Source organism: Neltuma alba, unplaced genomic scaffold, assembly GCF_004799145.2.
Source record: "Neltuma alba isolate B1F8T4 unplaced genomic scaffold, ASM479914v2 tig00013400_pilon, whole genome shotgun sequence".
In the NCBI taxonomy this organism is placed as follows: Eukaryota; Viridiplantae; Streptophyta; class Magnoliopsida; order Fabales; family Fabaceae; genus Neltuma; species Neltuma alba.
The window spans coordinates 1-17,064 of NW_021637658.1; the positions used below are offsets into that span (position 1 = coordinate 1).

The following is a 17,064-nucleotide window of genomic DNA, read 5'->3' on the forward strand; positions in this document are numbered from 1 at the left end:
GGGTCGTGATGAGGGGATCGACGGTCAAAAGTGGGGAACGAGAATTGAACGATTTGAGGCCGTCGATGTAGATTGAATTTGGGAATTGGGAAGGCTCTTGTATGAACAAATTCAATTAATATAATAAGCAAAAAAGGATAAGAAGAAATTAATATATTGAAGATGACGATGGAGCAATGTACGGGCGTCACCACCATTCACGTTGTTCAGCCGGCCCCACGGGGCCCTGTCTATCATTGAACACGGTCACCGACCACGCCTTCTATTTGGACACCTAAGCTTGTGATCAACTGATAATGAAGTGTTTAACCTTTTATTAGATTAAATCTAAAATAAATTTTGATTTATCTCAATATTTTTAAACTTTGCTTACATTTCTTTTTTTTTTCCCCTTTTTTTTTTAATAAACATGTCCATATTTGTCTGATTGAGTCTAGAATCTTCTTTTTTCTGGTGAGAAGAGTTTAGAATCTTCCACACACATAATAATTAGATGGTTGTGAGACCCATGTAAAATGAGATAAATATATATGGAGTTTTATTTTAACTTACATAAAATGTGCTCATAAATAATTTCAAACGTAATATCAACAGACCTAACAATGACTTGTCATTAACATTCTTATTTCTTATCTTTATTTATTGTTACCATTTGGGACTCAAGGTCTAGAGTTGCCATAAATATTTGCAAACTTTGTTTACATTAGAATTGGGTTTACTATAATGTGAGTTTTATTTTATTACGTCAGAAGTGATTCATCCCACTTTTTGGCTGGTTAAAAAAGTGATTTTGACATATTGAAATTATGTTTGATGATTAAAAACCAAAAAAAAAAACTTTTGCATATGTAATTACCTTGGAAAGGTGTATTTTTTTATAATCTAATCTAATATGATTAATTGAGCTGTATATGATATACTAACTCCGATCCTAAATATAAAATTCATTTGTAGCATCAACTTATATTATAAACTAAATCTTATATTTAGGATAAGATATAGTATAATAATCCCAAATCCATCAACAAGTAAACCTTATGCGTTTGGTAAAGAAAAAACAAAATATATACTAAAATTTCAAAAAATTTGTATAAAATATTATCTTTTACCTAATATTGACTAAAAATATAAAAGATAAATGAATAGATGATTTCACTAAATTTTTATTTATAACACCTTTTTCTTTTAAAATAAATTTTTTTCTAATTTTCATCTCTTGTAATGAATATATAATTAAAATATAATAATTTAATCATAACTAGTTCACTTTTTTAGTAAGATAGATTTGTGGTTATAACTGTAACCAGATCAACTGTCTAACTAAAAGCTAGTGGCTTTTAATACCTTGCAGTCCTTGCCTTCTTCCACATAAATTGATAATATGTTGACCTTTTCTTTTCTCTAGAGATGGGCCAATTAATTTATTCACAATCCAAAATCCGCCCCAGAAGAGAGATTTTTCCCTCAGCCTCTAACCAGAGTCACAAGTTTAACGCAGAACATGAAAACCTCATCACCTTTTAAAAGAAGAAATTTCCAGCATTAGGGATGAGAAAGATGGTGAGATTATAAATGCAAAAAGTACAGTGACAGTGCAAACATGAACATGTTATTGGAAACAGAGAAAGGCGCACATCCTAGCATCCCTAAAAATTGCAGTTCAATTTCCAAAGCACAAAACAAGCAGAATTCTTTCAACACTAATAACATGATTTTTCACAATGCCTGCCAAATAATTTTGCAGTTTCAGTGGTTATGTTGAATTGGTGTAGAAAACGAACACCGACCGCCACGCCCAAGATCATCAGGGGAACTAGAAACTGAAGCATCCTGATAATGAATTCTGCTGTCTTGTCCTGATTATAGTGAGGCTGTTTTGGAGGTGTGTACTTAAACCCGGCCGGGATGCTGGCTGAATCGATGTCTCCTACATAGAACTCATCCAACATTGCTTCAGCTGTGGTACTGTGACCAACATCCTCAAAATCTTCAGTTGCATCTTTTCCTGCAGATAAGCAGCGTTTGAGTTACATTAATCTGGTGAAACCAGGGACAACAGAATAATTATATGCATTCAGACATAATGCTTGGTAGTTGATATCTATGATGTACCTGTGGCTGACAACAAGACCTCATCCCCACCTGGATGGTCCTCCAAGAATTTTGTGACATCATAAACCTGTTCCAAGGAATTATGTCAAGGTACTGAAAGATATCCGACGAAAAGCTGTCGTTAATCACAACTTGACGCAGGGGTTTGGTTTAGTTTATTTTTAATGATTTTACATTGTATGAGATAAATATGTAAGAGGAGTTTTATCTCGTAAAGTACAAAAGTAATTTTTTGAGGATGCCATGGGCCTATTAGTTACAACGTTTAAAGGTCGTCTTGACTTGGTTTCTAGTTTAATCAAAAGCTTATCAAGCCTTCTAAATGACATAATGGCAATTTTTAGACCCCACAAGCACATCATTGCTCCCCAGCAAAAGCTTAGTAGGTGTAATTATGATGCAACACAAATGAGAATGAGGCATACTGAACCTCAGGAATTGTACATATTATGACCGAGACGTCAACATTGGATATCTAAATTGACGCATAAAGTATAGCTCACAGCATGTGTGAGAGAGGTCAAGTAGGAAGACTCTGAGTAACTTAGGTTTTTCTTATTTCCAAAGCTGCCATGCAAAAAGAAGCTCTAGTGGACTAAAATTACCATAATGCATCAACGCAAAAGTGACCAAGAGAACCACCCCAAAGCCACATCATCTTAGCCATATGTACCAAACAAGACTTTTGGGCAGGACCTTAGGGGTATGTTATGCAGAACGAAGGAAAGAGTAGTTGGAGAATAAATGACAAGTAGTCTATCTATCAAGCATGCACCTTTAGATACAAAGTCAAATTCTTGGCCGTTACTTCCACTCCATACACTCACTCCTACCAAATAAATCAATCATGCCTTATTTCCAGCCTGACCTTCTAACCATGCTCTCCTTTTCAGTACAACTAACTCCAACTATACCAAGCAGCAGAAGCAATCACCCAAAGCCAAATCGTGTAAATTAGGGGGTAAGTAAGGAGTTTACACCATGAACAAGCCAAGAAGCACTGATATCAGCACACATAACACATAATCTTAACATATAGTGCTTCAATGCAGTTCTCTGTCGTCTCATGGACACAATAAAATGAGTTATTGTTGAAAGCATCAAAGAGGAGCAAGTCAACCAAAATCCATATGATCAAAAACAAAAAAAGAAATACTGCATTCAAGTGCAGATTCAGCCGATTCGACATGATGCTCACTGGATCCAACTGAGTCATTGCATGAGTTGATTCCCAGTGAATCTCATTCCAGATTTCCAAAGAGCATCGAAGTAAAATCAAATTACACCACTAAAACCGCAAACCCAATTATACATTGGACAGATAGATAGATAGATACCTTGCCGCCAATGATGATCCAGCAATCGTGGCGGTGGTTGTGCTGAGAGACCTCAGCTAACGTGTAGGACTTACGCCCGGTGCCCATCTTCAAGAAGAGACCTTTTAAAGGAAGAAACTGAAAAAAATTTTCAGAAATGGGAAGACCCCTGAATCGGAATTTAAAATGAGTTGGAGATGAAGGTTGGTGGAGTGCGCTAACGGGGTTGGTGAGGGTGAAGTGGTTTTGTCGTCACCAACTACCCTCCCCGCTCCCACCCTTCGGACTTTTGGGTGTGTGTATGAATATGAAATTGAAATTACATAATACTGTGTAATTCTGGATTACATGGCTCTACTACTCAACTTTCCAACTTCCATTATATTATCGCTATGTTTGGATTCTCTCAAACCTCAATCCAAACCATGTTATAATAGTCTCAGTACAGTTTATGAAGAAGCTAGCTAGGTTTATCCAAACCAGGCGTCATCGTTGGCAAGTAGATTCATTCTATTTCTACTACCCTTTTTCTCCATCGTTGAACTTTAGTTGAAGAAAGGCCACGTCACCTTCTGAAGGATAGAGAATTTATATTACATAATTCATGAGCATCTTTCATTTGATTATATTAAAGGATTAAAATTTAAAAATGTTTTTGTCGTGAAAATGAAATTTAAACGTCTCAAACTCTCCCTTCAACACGGATTCGCAGGTGTGGACTAATCATGCGTCTAGAGAAGGCATTACCATAGCTGAGTATTTAGAGAAGCTTTTTCGCTGGGGGGGAAAAGCTTTCTTATAGTATTAACCAATCTCCATCCATCTGCCAAGAAAGTGGTCGTTGAGTAGAGGCTATATCTATGAACGGGTATTCTTTTAATTTTCTTGAGACAATAAATTTCAAATTTTCATTCAAAAAATTATTCCTCACATCCTAAATATAAGACCTTTATAGTATTTATAAGAGTTTTATATTTAGGACCAGAGGAGTATATATATAATAAGAAGAAGCTAGTATACATAAATATTATGTATAAATAAAGTATAGTACTCCTCCGGTCCTAATTATAAGACCCAATTGACTTATTTGAGGAGATTAAGGAAGTAAGTTAAGTTGGTTATTTATAATAAATAAGTGTTGTTATTCCTAAAATATCCTTACTAATTAAATATATTGGCTAAAACTATCATTATTAGAAGGATTATCTTGAAAAAAAATGCATAAATATAAGAGAGAAAATGGATTGGGTCTTATAATTAGGACCAAATAAAAAGTCAAATTGGGTCTTATAATAAGGACCGGAGGAGTATGTTTTAATTTCTAAAAATTAATAAGCTAATAATACACACAAAAAAAGGATCAGAATAATACAGTTGTGTACAAATTTAATCCTTCCTCTATTTTCCTCATTATATTCCAATATACTTCCTTCGGTTTAAAATATGAGATAAGCTTTATTCATTTACATTTATTAATAAATTAGTTAAAATTAGTTTAAAACAATAAATGTATAAGCTATGTATTTTTTTTTCCTAAAATATATCCTCATAGATAAACGTGAATGTTATTTTATAAAAAACCAAACCCCTCCAAAAAAAATTTAGGAAAATAACAAAAAATACCTTTTGAAATTTAAAAAGACAAATGGGTCATGTAAATAAGTAAAAGGACGAAATAGACATGAGGTAGGAATCTGGGATTTGCAAAGTTTGACGAAAAGACTAAACTACTACTAAAATAAAATGAAAAGCATCAACAGGTTTTGCAGAGTAATTGACAACTTTCAAATTGAATTAACTATTTTTATAATATGTTTTGCAATTTGTTATTGCCATTGACAAACTAAGTGAAATTCAAGAAATTGAGTTGAACAAAATTACTAAACATGTAACGTGACTAACTACTTATGAAATGAAAGTACCCATTTCCATAATATATTTTGTAACCTGTTATTAGCCATTTTCAAACAATTTTACTAAATATATAGTGTGATAAACAACTTGTAAAATGAATTTCATGATGCATTTTGCAACCTGTTATTAGTCATTTTCAGACAATTTTACTAAACATGTAACGTGAGTGACAACTTACAAAATGAATATGACTATTCCATAATGCGCTTTGCAACCTGTTATTAGCAATTTCTAGACGATTTTACTAAACTTGTAATGTGATTGACAATTTGCAAAATGAAATTAACTATCTCCATAATGCATTTTGCAACTTATTATTAGTCATTTTCAAACAATTTTACTAAATGTGTAATGTGATTAACAACTTACGAAATGCATATGATTATTTTCATAACACGTTTTGCAACATGTTATTAGTCATTTTCAAATTTGGTGCAATTTTTTTGGGAGGCTAAGTGATAAAGCCCAATTTTTATATATTTTATCCCTCATTAATTCAGGATTTAAATGATAATTTTGAGCTTAATTAGACTTTTTATGCATTATTGAATTAATTGGTTGATTTTTGGATTTTGCATAAAAATTGAGATTTTGGATTAAAAATATAAATATTTTGTGCTTTCCTATTTTTGACTTGGAATTAATTTTTCCTATTTCTTTGAAAACAAGTCTCATATTTTTAGAAAGATTATTTTTAGAAAGTTTTGCACTTTCTTGCCTAATTCTTGTGCAGATTTAATATTTAATTTTTAATTATATTTGGATATAATCTACATTAATGGATGCACTCAAATTCTTGTAGGTCAAGAAAGGGGCACATAGGAAATCCAATGGTGCAAGATTGTTTCTTGGAATCTAAGCACAATCTAATGGCTAATATCAAGTGGGTCAATTAATTACTAATGGGCTTGAGTTTTGGATTCAGAAAAATTTCCTTTTCTCCCATTAGAATAATTTCCTTATTTGAGAGGACAATTCAACGCCTAGGACCCCTCAATCATCCACCGTCATATTATTTTTATCCTTCTCCATTGAACGCAGGAAAAAGGAGACTTGAACGTCAAATCCTCCTCCTTCACCACTACTTCTCTAGTCTCACGGCCTCTCATAATTCCTTGATTCCATTCCATACCGCAACATCCACTCTCATCAATTGCTCCACGCGTGCTTCACCAACTTGAATCATCCACCGTGCGTCACATGCCCGTGAATTGCACCAAAGAGCTTGGAGGAGGAGACAATTTGATGGAAGCTTAAGCTTACAGGGAGGCAACTTGGAAGGAGCATGAAGGAGACTTGAGCCTTGGGCTAGCACTTGAAGACCACAAGGGAGTGATGTTCCATTTATCTTTTAATTCAAGGACTTGAATTTATTTAGTTTTAAATAATTTTAAGTTGTAATTTTGTGAGACAATTTAGTTCTAGATTGTCATCTTTATGCTTGGATTGGATTGATATTTGGATTTTATTTGTGTTGAGACACTTGTTGGAATTTATGTTTAGAACCCTTGCATTGTTAATTGAATTTATAATTGAGTTTTCATTATGAGTTTAATTATCAATGTGGTTTGAATTGCAAAATTTGGGTTCTTTTGCCTCTTAATTGTTTAATTAAGTTGGTTAATTGTATAATTGTTTAATTGGATAATTTCAAACATAATTTCCAAAATTAATTGAGTTAATTTTTCATTGGTTTTAATAAGCTTAATCAACCAACCTTATACTGTTATGAGTTCTCTAATAGTTTAAGGGCTTTTGAAATTGAGGGTTCCCTTTGTTTCAAGTAGGTAATTAAGTTTATTAATTCCACACTCTTATCACTTCCCTTTGGTCTAATTAACTGATTAAGGTTATGAAAGTTAAATCCATGCGAATCCTGAGTTGTTCCCTCTACCGTACCTGAAGAGAAATCTCTGAATTTTTACTTCTTAATTTTCTTTGCTTTCTGATTAATTTTCTTTATTCATTATTTTTATTTTCCTCCAAAAACCCCCCAAAAATTGCATTGCATTCATTTAGTTTAATTTAATTTTCATACATATTTTAGGGCATTTGCATCTTGCATTTAGAATTAGAATTTTGCATTTTAGTTTAGGTCCAATTTATTACATTTTTTTATCACCTGAATTTTTACCTAAAGAAACCCATAACTTGCTCCTTGGAAGTAATGACCTAGGTCGACCCTAAACTACAAATTAGTTGGGACCTAGTTTAATTGAGTGCTTTAACGACAGAGGCATCATCACTAAGTTAGACAAATTGACTAGACATGTAATGTGATTGATAACCTGAAAAATGTATTTAACCATTTTCATACTCTTGACTTGGTCAATTTTCACCAAGTATAACCTCTTAGGGGAATTAAACAATGGGGTAAATGTTTTGAGGAATCAATATATGGGAGACAAATTGATCAGAAATACATCATAATAACTTTTATGATTTATTACACTTGCAATGAAATTCACCACTAAAACAATGGTATTTACCAAAAACCGACAACCTCATGACAACAATTGTATTACATATATTCAAATGATAAGTTCACAATACGATTAAACCAACACTTAATATTTTATTGTCATTAAAGTCACAAAACATATTACGTTCACTATACATTATCTACAAAATGAATAGCTTGTTTACCAACAAACCCATCATCACCTAATGACTTTAGATGATAGGAGTAGTCAAAAGGACCAAGAAAACAATGAGAATCACTTCTGTCGATATACGTGTAACTAAAAATAGAAGACTTTGATATGGAAAAATAGAGACTTTCTATGGCCAGAATGGAAGAAAACTTTGATTGGAAAGATATGTTTGTCTATGCGATGCCGATGAAAAAATCATTTCAAGTTGTTTAAGGACTTTGCAAGCAGTAAGTCCGAAAAATAGAATGCCTATAACAGCATCTACTTTGCTGCTATCATGGTTGAGGAAGGAGAAGATTTAGTAATGTCTTCCCTCCCTCTCTCTCTAAAGAAGATGACCTACAGTTGCTGGTCTAATTTCCATGACTTCCTTCAAGGAAATCAGAAATAGAAGCAACAAAGTTGAGCTCTCTCTAATTTAGCTTAAAGGGAAAAAATTTTTACAATGACTGTTCCTTGACGAAGAAGAGGATTTGAAAGGAGAGAGAAGAACTCTCTCTCTGTTTCTGCAACATGAAGAGAGAAAGAAGCCAAAAAAAGAATGAGAGAAAATGTATAGAAATAATTTGTTAAAATTTATAAATTCCAATTTAATATCTGGAGTTTTATTTGTTTTTTGTAAAATTATAATGACTAATTCGAATTTTTGAATTCAAGTGGTATTTATATGAGATTTTTTCAAAAATTTATCTCATCTTTTAAATCAGAAGGAGTATTATATTAAATTAATGTCACGAACACCAAACACTCATTACTTTTGTATTTATTTTTAATTTTTAATTATCAACGGTGGACGTTCCTATGTTTGCTTTTATCTTTTCTTTTTCTTTTTTTGCCGTCTAATGGGGAATAGTTATGAGAAATAATCAGTAAACCAAGACGCAATCAATAAATTAGCATTGCAAACACCAATTCTCCGATATAAGAAGCTCTGCAATTTTCTCAACCATCACTCACAAAGGCAAACCAAAAAAAATGCCTTGGTGTTGTTGAAGTAAACTTAACCAAAAAGGAAAAAAAAAAAAAAATAATATGAAGGGATTCAAAACCACAGAAGGCATGAATCCCCACCACAAAACAATAACAAGCCATGTTCTGCTCTCACAGTCTTACATCTTCACACTTATAATACAACAACTCAAAATAATTACATCTTCACAACTCTAGAGACTGATGATTTTAAGGAGAACCTTCATCTCATGTCCCTAATGGAGCTCTGTCATCTGGTCCGGCAAGCATGATCTGCATTTTTATGCATTCAAAATTCAGCAATGGCAATCAAAAGAATTAATACTGTAAAAAGTGTGCACTTTATCATGTTCAATCATCATATCACATTCCCATTCAACCAATCATGGCAAGTTCAAAATAAATATGCACTTTATCCTTATTGTCATTTTGCAAAAATCAGTTTAGACCTTTCTGGGACATTAGATTCCATACAGTTCAAGGAGTTTCAGTCTTGTTTGGTTCAAGATTTCAACCGAGGGAGTGAACGACACTTACACGAAATGGAAAGCTTAAGACAGGATGAGACTGAAATCTGTTGAGTCCCACATTGGGGAGCCTCACAAATGAAGGGTGCGTAAAAATACATGGGGATCTTCCACCCACCATGCTAGTCTTTTGATCGTAACAAAATCTCGACATATATAGAATCCAGACCTCTATTAGTCCTTACTTATTCATGAAAGCTAGGTTTCATTCATTGCTGACCTTAAAAATTTCAGTCTCCTCAAGTCATTGCCATCTTAATCCTCAGAATACTATAAAATTGTTCAATATATACGTGTAACAGACTTTAAATGGCAATTACCCATTGATGAATGGTCAAGTTCCAACAATTTTTACTTTTAATTTAAGGAACAGTTTAGAAAGGTCAGAACCACGTACATTACAGTCAAATGCAAACCTCCTTGCAAGCATGATAACTGCATTCCTTTCTCGCTCTGATTCGAATGCTAACACAAATGTTTGGCCCGGCTTTGCTTGCCAAAATAGTGCTTGTGCTGCGGCATTTCCACCTCCTCGAACTCCACAGAGCTATGAAAAAACAATAACAACAATGAACAAAGCTTGTTGGCCGGCCATATTAAGTTTATAAGGGACACAATAGAATTGATTAACAAAAAGTCAACTCTAATGCAAGGTCAGGTTCCTACAAAACCATGAGACTTGTTTGATCATTGACACAAAGGTCCCGTTTGGTAAGAAGCATTGAAAATAAGGGATTAGGATTGGGATTGCAATTGAAAAAAATCATTAGAATAGTATTTAGCATGGGTAATTACTTATTATATGGGATTAGGCAAACTCATAGAGGTGGGATCAAAAATACCACTTCCCCCATAGTATTCTCTAATCCCACATACATAGGTTTGACTAATCCCATATAACAAGCAATCTTCATACTAAACATTCTTTTAATAGATTTTCTCAATTGTAATCATAATCTCAGTCCCTCATTTTCAATGCTTTCTACCAAACGCAACCAAAAGGCTTGCCCACCTGGTCTCTCTAGGCTAGGTTGGGCGACACAAGGATCATCTCAATCTTGAGAGGAAAAATGACAGTCATTTTAATAGATTCTAACCATTAAATCAATTTAAACAGTATAACTTCATTAAAACAATTCTTTATCTTCAGCAAAAGAAGAAACTTAGACAATCATCACCAACTAAATGGCAAAAATCTGCTCAAAATAAGTCACTTTCTAGCCTTAAATGAAGAAAGTCTGAATTGAATTTTGGTTGGGCCAGCCCTAACTGACAGGTTTTTGTCTATAACTAGGATGCCATGCAAAACTTGAAATACCTGCATTGAAGATGAATAGTATTCTTTGGCAATTGTTGACTTTCCTTTACAAAGTTTCATCCTCATCTTTCCAACATGAAGTACATGAATAGACTCGGTTGAATGATGTAAACCATTCATTTGACTTACAACCACCTGTAACGTACAAAGTGTTGAGTACAATTATGATATTATTGTCATAAATCCAATCATCCATAACTTACAGCTTAAACTATTATATCCAATTGCACAATATGCATAACAATAACAATAACAAATGATATGTACATATAATTTAGGACCAATAGCTCAGCAACATCTTATATTGAAAGCTCATATAGACTAAGCCAATTACAAGAACGAAAGTTAAGAGTCAAGGTGACATACATTGAATTCAGTGTCATGCTTTCGCACAAGTGCCTCTACATAGTTTCCCAACCGGCAGCTGCAAAAGAATATTATACTAATGTTTTAGCTTCAACTTAATTGCATAAAGAAATATGTACATTCTTAAAATTGCGCAAAACATGAGGAGGTAGAAATTTTAATTGAAAACATATAGAAACCATGCCTATTGATGAGTACTAGATCAAAGTGCTTGGTGGAGATTCGGAGTTAGCACCAAACCTGGATCTATCAGACCAGTTGTTGACAAGATGATGTGCTGGTCTTCTGAGATAATATCAACTTCCAATTTACGTCGAACATCGAAAGGTTCAGGGGCATACACTGGTTTCGTGGCTCCTGGAAGAGAGAAAGTTGTATTACATGTACTAACACCCTGCAATCTCAAAATTGGAACAATACAAAGCTAACAAAATAACCCCCGCCCTTAGTTAATATTAGTTGATTCAACATGATAAATAGCCCTTAAAGAAAATTACGCCATCATTTTGAAAAATATTGGCTGTATATACACAGACAGTCAATATAAACATCAATTTAAAATAGAAGCAAAATTAAAGAAAGGGTTTTGTCAGACTTCTAGTTTGAACAAATTTGACAGGACCTGGACACTAAGGACCAACAGATATGGCGATAACGATCAATAGGTTTAAGATTATACTTTAGAGAAAAGTTGCTGAGAACTGTAATATTGGGAGGAAGCATGCAATGTTAATAAGAATACTAATAACTACTTAATGATTGCTTTAGTTTGCTGTAACACTAAAGGGAAAAACACTCGTTATCCCACACACACACAGAGAGAGAGAGAGAGAAGAAAACATAAGATGACTAAATATGCCATTCTGCTTACACTCTTTTGGGAGTGACTGTAAATATAAGAGTGAAACTAGCTCAAACTGAACACAAACAATACCACCAGAATATTATGATAACTTGAAAATTTGCTAAAATTATTTGCAGCAGTACCTGAAATAAGCTCTTTTTGGCACCTTCAGATGATACACGATACCATTGAATTGAACATTTTGAAAGTTCAGGAGCTTTATCAGAACAGGGTTGAATTTGCAAATATGAACCTAACGCTTCAGTCCCTTCTAGTTCATATAAATGAGAAGCATTTTCCTCACCGCTTTTTGCCCTTGCTAGCTGGAAAGCACAGGAGGAAAATTATTCTTCAGTTCACTAAAGGACCACAGATTGAACCTCAATTTACACAGTATCTTTCTTAGACAAATCATAGATTGCCAAAGGTTATCATTAAATAATATCAGTTTCTTTCTTTTACATATTTTTTTTTTTTTTAGATAAAAGCATTCCAAGACCATATTTTCAATAATGCTAATTAGATTTGAGTATTTTGCAGTATCGTTTAACATGATACTGCTCACTATATACAGAATATTGTCATAGAACCATAGATAACATTAGTTACTAAGAAAACAAGAAGGTATTAAGCAAACCAAGGAAACTACTGGAAGATAAATAGTTGTAATGGCCCACTGTTAATGTAAAATCTACAATATGTCACAAAACACGTCATCCCAAAAGTGATCAAAATATAATCCATTTAAAATATCTTCCTGTGTGATAAAGTGACAACAGAATCGTCATTATGAGAGGGAAGAAAGGGAAATAGGAGAAAAAGAGAAGGAAAGAGGAAACAGAGGAGAAGAAGTCAGAGGGGATTGAGAGAGAAAAACATGGAAGGAGAGAAATAGAAAGAGACTGAATCAATTCAATGCATTACTTCAAATGATCATAGGGTACATAATGGGTCTGTGTATGCAGGCACTAATATCCCCCTCCCCACAGCTAATTAATTGCTAACTATATTTATATCATCATCCTCATATAACATACAGATTGGCTTCTCAACAACCCGAACAAAAACCAAATGAAAGTTACCCAGTTCAAAAGAATGCAAACATAGAAATTGAAATGTCCAAAAATATTTATACTAAAGAATATAGTTGAACAGAAAAATGATATAGAAATCAAGCACCATGTTAACAATAACAACCAGCAATCTTTTTTATAATTATATCATACATCAATTACATGAGTATTTTATAGAGGTTAAGGATGCTGCTCATATTTATAAGCACTTCAACGTAGCATATGATGGCAGGAGTACCTCTTTTTGAAGTCGAAGATAATGTCTAGACTTCTCAGCTAGTTGAGCCCTCAAAGCCCGAAGCTCAAGTTCCATATCCATAACCTAACATATCAACAATCAAGGCATTCAGTTCCTTAAAATAACTTTGCAGATGAAGTTACATAGTTTGTGTCAAGCACCAATATATCTTATCCCAAAAGCTTAACGGGTAGGACTTAGAATAGGGCAAGGAATTTTTTTTATAGGATTTTTTTTTTTTATTCAACACCTCTTAACATGCCCTCACACATAAAGTCTCCTTGAACCTAAAGCAAAGGTAACGAACGCAATAGATAAAGTATTTTCTCGACAACTCGACTCTGATCCCTGGCCTCTTTTTCTCCAACAAAAATAATTAAGAGACTTGAGACCACCAAGTAACATACCCATATAAGCTTCCAATAAGTATGGAAGGGAATTGTTGATTGTTCAGGGGGGGAAAAACCAGGTAGTGAAAAGGTAATTTTAGAAAAACACAATTATATTCATGTGATACAAAAATAGGAACAGCTAATCGACACATACCCTGCTTGGCTGATGAAGCATTTTGATTCTTCGAGCCTCATGAACCTCCTTCATTAATTGTTCCAGGTCCTAAATTTCCAACAGAAACAGAAAATGATAAACATATAGTTGGTATAGATCTTCTCTATTCCCAGCTTAAATGGTTTTACTGGCAGCCAATATTTTGATAAATAATATATCAAATACCAAGGGAAACATATCCTTAAATGGAGAGAATGTACAAAGTAATTCCCTAAAAGGACATCATCTAATCATCAGATAATCAGAAAAATCACGTCTAGATTTGTAAGTCTGAGGAGTAAAGATTCCTTAGAACAAGTTAGATAAGAATTCCAAAAAAGATTCCCTTCAAACCTGATATTAAGCTTTCAAGTTTCAACAACTTGAATTGCTCTTCCATTCCCTTCCAAGCAAAAAGGGTTTGAACTTTTAAGTTTAAGCCCCACAGCCTCTCTTTGGATTTTACACCACCAACAGGAAACCATGTTAAAAAAGTTGAAGGCTCCCATTAATCTAAGAGAGAACACCAATGTTACAGTGGTATTGCCAATCTCTGGTATGTCACCAGCTTTCCAACTTATCCATTACAAGTGATTCTGATACAGCCTTTCCCTCTTTATGCAGCTAGAGTGGCATCAGTTATACAACCCTAATGACCACAACCCTGTTCTAACTCTCCTACAACATTCTGTAATTCCCATCCCCCTACTTCTAGGGCCCATATGGGATGGTGGAATTTGGGAACAAAACAGAACATCTTAAGAATAGTCGTTAAACCTTTCCTTCTCCAAGTTCCAAATAGATTAGGAATGAATCACAGAATTCATGAAAACCACCAAATGCAAATATGCACCTTGGCCAAACTAAGTATAACTTTGCAAATTCAAACATGCACTGAGTTTAAGTTTTGATCTTGACTTCATGCATTAGTTAGACTATTAAACAAAAGTATTGGCACAAAATACATAATCAAGAAAATAGGGTTCAACAAGAAAAGCAAATAGCACAAACCTGCTTCCCAATAGCTCGATTCATTCTCTCATGCTCCTGAAGAGCCTCTTCAACTCTCTGAACTGCTGCTCTGGCATTCTCAATTTCAGAACGAGCAAAAGCTCTTTCCTCATCTACAAGTTTCTTAGCATCTTCAGAGGCCTGTAATCAAATTCAAGATTTCAACAATGGACAAAGAAATTCCTTATGTAGGATATAGAAAAAGGACAATCCCAGTTATAATTAAGAAGGGAAAAAGAACAAGATAATAGGTGTGATATAGTGGTGAGGGGTGCAAGTAGTTTAGCAAGAGGTCTTAGTTTCAAACATCTGATCAATTTTCACCCAAAAAGATAAATACAGATTTCCCACCACTCCATTAAGTTTAAATCACCTGCTTAAGAAAACTTGCAAGCTTCTTCACCTCTGCCTTTTCTTGTATTAATTCCCCTTCCCTTTGGCTTAATTGAACTGCTAGAGCTTCAACCTGAAGAAGAAATGCAACAAGTTACAAAACCACTCATTAAAAGGGAGTTTAAGTAGCCTATTGAACTTGTGGCTTGATGGTGAAAGTGTTTTGCTTTCATTTTTCAAAGCTTCACACGCGCATTCAATAAGAAAATAAATGGGAGGAGTGATGGTGTCAAAGCTTTTCAATCATGACTGACATTTGTCAATTAAAGTACTTCACACACAGACACACAATCTTTCTTGAAAGAAAAAAACGGAAGGCATTATGATATTAAAGCTTTTCAATCATAAGTGACATTCGTCAATGAAACTACTTCAGACACAACAAAAGCAGAATATTCCATTAAAAAAATGAATATTATGCAGAAAATTGGCATTGATGTTATATCTCCTGAACATACTACACCAAAGCAATTTGATCGACACACTAAGAACAAAAATAATTAACTCCAGATTTAAAAGCTATACTTTTTCATGCTAACAGGAACAAGGGGTCAAGAAAAACTTTAAGTTGAATCCAGCCTAACCACTGATGAACTCCAAAATAAAAATTAGAGTCGTGCAAAGTCGTGGCAATAGTGAAATACATACATTCAGATGTTTATTGTGTACAAAGACAACAAAAGAGTAATGCAGTACAAAAAATGTAGAAACTAACCATTGCAATAGCATCCTCTACTTCCTCCTTGTTTCTGCCAGCCACACGCCCTTTCAAGGATTCAAGCAACTCTCTAAGCTTGTTCAAAAGAACATGTTTTTCTAATGATGCTGCTTCTCTAAGTCTAGCCAGCTGTCATTTTTTCCAGCATATAACTAGATTAAATAATATGAGAAAGTAAATTTCTCTGCAAACTATAATAAGTTAATAACTAGTCAATTCAATTCAAAACATTGAAAATTAGGCATACATAATTGAAAAAACCCCAACAACTACGTTGAAATATATAAAAATTTGAATTAAATAGAAAGTATGAAACCTCTTCAGATAACTAGCAGCAGCAGCTAAACCCTTCTCAAATTTACTAGCAAGATCGCGAACTGAGAGAGACGTTTCTGCTGTTCCAATAGCAGTGCGGTCTCCCGTGCAACAGCTTCCTTCATAGATAACACTTTTGGGTCATCCTTTGTCTCTATGATCTGATTGTTAGCTCCAATTTGTAACTAGGAAACCTATTAGAAGCGAATATCACATTGCTGAAACCACAGGCACCGCCTCCTTTTGCATAGTGTCACCAAAATCACGGGACACCCTCGTCATTGTTCCGAGTTATTCACTCTATGTCCATCACAAAAATACAACCTTTAGCTACTACAATTGAGCTGGTTACAGTTCAGAACTTAAGTTTGAAGAAAATATATCTAAAGAAGAAAAACATCAGTTTAAGAAACCAGCCAAAATCAAAAACTTCTAAATGAGATATCACACTACCCATTAAGCTTGTGGAAGTCAAGGCTAATGATTGGAAGAAAAACCAGCTTAAACCCTATATGTCCGTGTTTCCTTTACTTATCAATTTGTTTTAACTTCACTTTTCCTGTGGGTTTTGAGCTGAAGTAATCAAGGAAAAAGCTACCCCAGACCAAAAAAAATTCAAAAAAAGAAAAAATGGAGTAGAATATAAAGAGTCATGAGAAGATAAATAGTAGGCTCAGTTAGGCTTGAGATGTTGGATCAGAGGCAAAGGGCTAGCTCCAATTGGTGATGATCCTACGAGGCTACGACAGA

At 33.9% G+C, this 17,064-nt stretch overlaps 1 protein-coding gene and 1 pseudogene across 1 annotated transcript; both read right to left on the reverse strand.

The window, feature by feature from the left end:
• Nucleotides 1-1,587: 1,587 nt before the first annotated feature.
• On the reverse strand, nt 1,588-3,552 carry LOC114737054 (cytochrome b5-like). The gene is made up of 3 exons (XM_028924954.1): nt 3,450-3,552; nt 2,113-2,179; nt 1,588-2,005 (listed from the first exon to the last, which is right to left on the reverse strand). The coding sequence occupies exons 1-3, from the start codon at nt 3,534-3,536 to the stop codon at nt 1,701-1,703; spliced, it is 459 nt and encodes a 152-aa protein (XP_028780787.1). The 5' UTR covers nt 3,537-3,552; the 3' UTR covers nt 1,588-1,700.
• Nucleotides 3,553-8,866: 5,314 nt separating this feature from the next.
• Nucleotides 8,867-16,611, reverse strand: LOC114737053 (stomatal closure-related actin-binding protein 1-like; annotated as a pseudogene).
• Nucleotides 16,612-17,064: the final 453 nt, after the last annotated feature.